General features: G+C 33.6%; 1 protein-coding gene across 1 annotated transcript; it reads left to right on the forward strand.

Moving 5' to 3' along the window:
* The first annotated feature begins 1,578 nt into the window (after window positions 1–1,578).
* On the forward strand, window positions 1,579–4,608 carry LOC104907690 (transcription factor SRM1). The gene is made up of 2 exons (XM_010696658.2): window positions 1,579–1,907; window positions 4,086–4,608. Exons 1-2 carry the CDS (start codon window positions 1,579–1,581, stop codon window positions 4,606–4,608), a joined length of 852 nt encoding a protein of 283 aa, XP_010694960.2.
* Window positions 4,609–6,542: the final 1,934 nt, after the last annotated feature.

Below are 6,542 nucleotides of genomic sequence, written 5' to 3' on the forward strand. Positions count from 1 at the left end.
ATTTGCAGTTGCAAAAATTTAATAAATTAAGATTTTAGGGTGCCGTTGTAACCCTCAAAGCTCTATTTTTCAGTCAAAAATTTCATAAAATTGATCATTATATTCTATGTCTTTTTATTGTCAAATATGACCTCAACTTTGACCTTAACGACTAAAATGATTACTAAAACCTTAACACAAATTAAAACATGTAAATCGAAGTAAAACTCTAGCCTATTTTAACTTAAATTAACACTTTACTTAGTTGAATGCTACAATAGAGAATAAAATCAAATTATAGTGGTACCATGTAAAAAATCTGAAAAATAGTTGTATCAAATGGAAAAGCCAACGAGTCAAACTCACCTTTACGCCGTGACGTTTAGGCTTTTTAAGCCATCCGAGTTCGTTTAAGCCTCCAAATAGGCATTTTATGTTTTTCCGAATTTTTTTTCCCTTAAATTTTGTATTAGGGTTTTGTTTTATGTATTTAAACATTATTAGGTTAATGTTTGGAGGTAGTTCTTGTATTTTCAGATCTATAATGTTCTTGTATACTTCTCTTTGTTTATTTTGATTAATGTTCTTGTATACTTCTCTTTGTTTTGATTAATGTTCTTGTATAATTCTCTTTGTTTATTTTGATTAATGTTCTTGTATACTTCTCTTTGTTTTGATTAATGTTCTTGTATTTTCATCTTTGTTTTGATTAATGTTCTTGTATTTCCAGATCTATAATTTCTTCTCTTCTGTATATTAGTTTTTGTTCCTTTTTTTCATTTTCGTTTCATTCTTTTTTTTTGTTTTGGGTTTAGTATTTTCGTTTCGTTTCTCTTCTCTTCTGTTTAATTTCAGAAAATGTGAGATTATGAGTAAAAAAATGTCAAAAAAAAAAAAATTTTTTTTTTTTGGTAGGAAGGCTTGCGCTAGCTAGGAAAAAGCGCAGCCCTTCTAGCTCAGAAGGGCTGCGCTTTTTCCTAACTAGCGCAGCCCTTCTAGCTTAGAAGGGTTGCGCTTTTTTCCAAACTAGCGCAGCCCTTCTAGCTTAAGGGTTGCACTTTTCTAGCGCAGCCCTAATTAAAAAGTGAAGGGCTGCTACTGAAAGGGCTGCTGTCAAAAAGCGGGCCCTACAGGCCTTTTTCAGCGCAGCCCTTCTTCATTTTTCCACTAGTGAAAAGTACAATGGTACCAAATGGAATATCGCTTGTTTAAATTCTGTAAAATAAAAAGTTGTAAAAATGGGAAAAATCGTTTAATGCTACAATAGAGAATAAAATCAAATTATAGTAGTACCATGTAGAATATCTGAAAAATAGTGGTACCAAATGGAAAAGCCAAAAGTACAATGATACCAAATGGAATATGCCTTGTTTAAATTCTGTAAAATAAAAAGTTAAAAAAATCGTTTAATTAAGTATTTAACAAAGTAATTTAAATTCCAATTATATCCCTACTCCCACTCCACAAAAAATAAACCCTAAAAAATCGAGACGCCATATATATAAATAATCAAGAATACCTTTGACTTTGGATATGAATAACTAAGTTAACTGAATTCCTTTGAATTTCTTATCTACTAAATATTAACTAGAGAAAAAGATGATCACAGAACCACCATTATCATCTTACTGTGAGCCCTGGAGCTTTACAGAAGACAAACTGTTCGAAGAATGTATAGCCGAAGGTTACTTCGACATCGAGGACGAGTCAACTCGGTGGCTTCAAATCACTACCAAACTCGGAGGTAAGAGGACCCCAGCAGAGATTCAAAATCACTACTATGAACTTGCCTACGACGTTGAGTCGATTGAAAACGACCGAGTTCCTCTCCCGAATTACAGTGACTTATACAACTCGGACGATGACTCGGAAGATGATGACTCGAAACCGAGGAAGAGAGGTTCTCAATGGAGCAAAGATGAACATAGGTACGTACTACAACCCTAAAAGATTACACTTTATGTTGTAAAGAATTTAACAACGTACATGTCATATTACTGTACTTTTTCTTAGCACATCTATAATGAACATAAAGAAATAAATTCTTTGTTTTTAGTTATGTTTTTGAAAGAAAATTATTCGATTTGCTTTGCCTATATGTTCTTTAGTTCTTAGATCTCCTTCGATATTCATCTTCATATTAAGAAGTTAAATGAAGGTTAATACTTAATATATGCTTAGGTATTCTTTAGGGGTTATGAAGATGTATAGGAATATTGTATCTATGGATGTCAAATAAACAGAAAAAACGGGTATGTACATAATTTGTGTAAAATTAGCCAAATAAATTACTAATTACTTTTTATTAATTAGTACCAATATTAGGATGTATTGGAATTTTATAAAAAGAGCATTATTTCATCCGTAATTATATTTTTTATTTATTATGACCCTATTATTAGGTGACTTAATTAGAACAATATATACTCATCATATGTTATCTGCTCATAATTTTAGAAGGTGAGTAGTGGTTGTTCACAATCGACATTATATCTATGGATGTCATCTAGCTTAGTTAGTAAAGTCTTGTGGGAGTAGTAACCCAGACCTACGATCAAATCCCTTGTGATTAGTCGCTTATTTACGCCAAGAAAAAAAACTATGTGCATGGTATCTTTTTGTCTTTTTTAGTGTCACAATTCTGGAAGTGAGATGTTCCTTGTGTTTTTAAATTCTACTTTTAATTTGAAATTTTAATTTGAACTTGGTTTAATTAGCCAACTTTTTTGTTATATAGTAGAAAAATATTAACTTGATCCCAAATTTTCCACTTCATATCAAAAGTCTTAGACTAATTAAAATCAGTTTCTAACTCCAATAATTGAATTTAGAATGCTTAAACATCTTCAGATAGAAATATGGTAGGTGTCTGTTGAGTCTTGAACTACAAGATTCTGTATAGAATTTGAAGAATATTGACAGTGAATAAAGGAGCAATTCATGAAAAATAGAGGAAGTATATATGGTGATTCTCTTATTTTTATTAGAGTTCTTTTTGATTTATTAACTTAAATGCACCGAGGTAGAAACATCATAAATTACAACTCTTAGGCACTAGAGTCTAGATTTACTATTGTGTAATCTTTATATTGCGTGCCACTTCCTATTAGTTGCTTATTATGTGGATTAGTTTTTAGATATCTAGTGGTAGCCAAATCATATGGTGATGATAACAATCAATAAAAAAAAAAAGTAGTACATCAATGCAAAGGCAAAGCCAGCTTGGTTGCGAAGGGGGATCGTACCAGTTTAACGAAGAATTCTGAATATGGTTGTGGAGGAGTTAGGTTACCAATAAAACAACTTTTATTATCACTTTCTTAATCTTCTTAGTCTATTATAATGAGTACAACCGGACCTTCATAAGGGATCATGGCCCTCTTAGGCTTCTACTATGCCTCCTCGATCTATCAATGGAGCATAAAATTATGTGATAAAAGTTTGAATTCGTAAACCTCCTACAAGACCAAATTTGTTCATATGTCAGTCTTTTTTACATGCCAGGTTACGTTAGCTAAACTAGCTCATATAATTTCTACCTGATTCCATGTTATTCTTGCTTTTAGCCTACACATTAACATGTAGTGAAAATATTACCACCTATTTGAACTTTACGCTCTCTATAACCATTGACATTTGACACTACAATAGTATAACACAAAGTTGCCACTGTTAGTACCCAGCAACACCACTACATCGAACTAAAGGTATCATAATTCCACCATAGAAGGCGTTTTTGGGTACAGAAAATTATATCTTTGTATTGTTGAGTACAGAAAATTACTATCATAATTCCACCAAAGTTCAAGTCAGCATTATTGGGTTATCCCTTAATTGGAGGGTAACCAATTATGGGGTTTTGTCACCTTCTAACTAATATATAACACTCTTGTTCTTGTACATATCTCCTTCTGCACATGCTAATAAAGCAATAGGAATGAGCAGCTGACATAGAATGATATGTTGTATACTTCTATAGTAATAGTAACTTAAATTATAGTGTCTCGTGGTATAATAATGTGTCATGTATAAATTTTGTCTATCTATTAATTAAGAGATCTCATGAAAGAATTGATCTGAAATAAAAGTCATATTTTGTTATGTAGGTTGTTTTTGATAGGCGTGAAGATATATAAAAAGGGTCAGTGGACAAACATTTCAAAGAATGTGGTAGTAACAAGGTCACCAACTCAAGTTGCTAGTCATGCTCAAAAGTACTATTCTCGGAATGACCCAGCAAACATACAGAAACGAAAGAGATCAAGCATCCATGATATTACTGTAAACGATGATGCAGCTTTGCAAAAGCTCCACAAAAAAGGCCTTCTTCCTACTCATATACTTGATAAGCTTCGATCAGCAGAAATAAAGATTAAGCAAGAGCATAGTAATGAACAAGTGAACAACAACAATAATAGTATTTCTCCAAACTATCAACTTCAAACGCCTCAAGTTGTACTTAATGGACAAGTGAGCAACACTTCTCAAAGCCAATATCAGCAGCGGCCGCCACTGCCCCCACCATTGTTGATGCCTCGACAGCCATCCCCACCACCATTGCTAACACTATCACGATCACCGCCACCACCGCCACAGCTTTGGCCGCAACAATCGTGTTCATGGCTATAGATTGATATTCATTATTATGATGTAACTGAGACAAATATTTCTTCATATTAGGTTTCTTAGGATGGATTTCTCTGTGGATGGTGGGTTTATTCTTAGGAATTAGGAATTTAGGCCCGGCTAAGGCCCTGTGCAGGGTGATGAACTGTACAGAGCCCCAAAGGGCCCAATTATTTTCTTTGATTGTTCAAAGTTAAAAAAAAGAAAAAAAAAATCTCACTTTATGCAATTACGCTTCTTTGTACTGCTGTTTTCAAGCTTCTCCTTTCCAATTTCCAAAACTCCATTAATGATGTTCCATTTCATATTCCAAAAAAAAAAATTCAATTCATCCCATTTACAGTTCTCAAAATTACACCTCAGGTTTCTCACCTAAAAGAAATCATTTTTTTTTTTTTTAATTACCCAACCTTGATTCCCGATGCTAATATTGCAGGAACTGATGGAAGACGATTCTAAATCACAGGTTCCAAACCTATTTTCTTTTTGTTCTTTTTTTCCTTGTTCTAAACCTAATAATTTGGCTTCAGAGACATCCATATGTGGAACCTGGTGGCAGTGAGTAAGTTGGCTTGGTGGGTGGCTCAAAAGAAAGACAACCTATGGGTTAAATGGCTGAACAACATATATATTAAAGAGGCGTCATGGGATACATATGCTACTCCTACTACAGCTAGTTGGGCGTGGAAGCACATATGCAGAGCCAAAAATGAACTACATGATAAACTGAGGGGTAGACAATGGTTGAATTGCACCTCGTTTAGTACTAAAAAGTATTATAATGAAGCTAAAATCCCTACAACACAACAACAATGGAGTCCTTGTGTGTGGAACAGACTTACTATACCTAAGCATAGGTTTATCATGTGGATGGCTGTGAGGGAGAGACTCAAAACCGGTGCTAGACTCAAGAAGATGGGCATCAGTGACAAAGAAAATTGCCAAATTTGTGATCAACATGTTGAAGACACTGCACACTTATTTTTTGGTTGCGAGTTTAGTGCCAGATGCATAAAGCAGATTGTTGAATGGCTTGGAATTGGATGGAATGCTAGGAAGTTGCTACAGACCTGCAGATGGCTTCGCAGCAGATACAAAGGCTCGAGGTTCAGGAGACAGGTGGTGATGGCAACTGTTGCAGAAACAATTTATATGATTTGGTGTAATAGGAACAAAGCCTATTGGGAGAGTATAGTTAATTCTGTTGAGAGTACAATTAAACACATTAAGTTCATTGTAAAAAATAGAATTGTGCAGCTCATAGGGAACAAAGTCCGTGAAGTAGATAAGAAGTGGGTTGAAGAATTGTAAGTAACTGGGCATGTCCAGTTGGTTTGTGGGGGTAGCTGACATGCTCCTCCTTTAGGTGTATTGGTTGTTTGGTCAATTTTACTACTTATTTACCAAAAAAAAAAAAAACCTAATAATTTGTTTTTTTGAATCTCTATAAAATCTTGAAGATATGAAGAAGATGGTGGAAGAGCTTGAGGATGAAGTCGGTGCGCTTCATGAAATGCAGGCTAAAGGTGGTGCGCGGAATCGTGAAATGCAAGCTTCGTGAAATTGCATTACATAAATAAATAAGTATGAGAATTCCTAAAGGTATTTATTTATGTAATGCAATTTACTATTTTCTAATTTTTCGTCTTTTTATTTATATTTTTTTGTATTTTGATTTGTGGATATTGAGGTTTTTTTGTATTGTTATTTTAGTTTTTGGGGATAAATAAAGATATACTATAGTGGCAAAAGTATACTATGGGGAAGATTTTGGGGAAGATAATTAATGTAGCAGGTTTCGGAGGCTATAGGAAAAATTTGTGGTGGTGGATTGTTCTTGAATTATTCCTTCTCTAAGTGCATAGAAGGTAATTTCTAAATTTTGAAATTTTTTTGTTTTAAGTTGTTTTTTTTTTTGTTTTGATAATCGAAATTTT

This window comes from Beta vulgaris, chromosome 4 (genome assembly GCF_026745355.1).
Source record: "Beta vulgaris subsp. vulgaris cultivar EL10 chromosome 4, EL10.2, whole genome shotgun sequence".
Taxonomy (NCBI): Eukaryota; Viridiplantae; Streptophyta; class Magnoliopsida; order Caryophyllales; family Amaranthaceae; genus Beta; species Beta vulgaris.

Excerpts from the sequence above, each read along its gene's own strand:
- LOC104907690 (XM_010696658.2), top strand. The coding sequence starts at position 1,579 with ATGATCACAGAACCACCATTATCATCTTACTGTGAGCCCTGGAGCTTT. Across the intron at positions 1,908-4,085 it reads TGGAGCAAAGATGAACATAG|GTTGTTTTTGATAGGCGTGA; the intron begins GTACGTACTACA and ends TTTGTTATGTAG.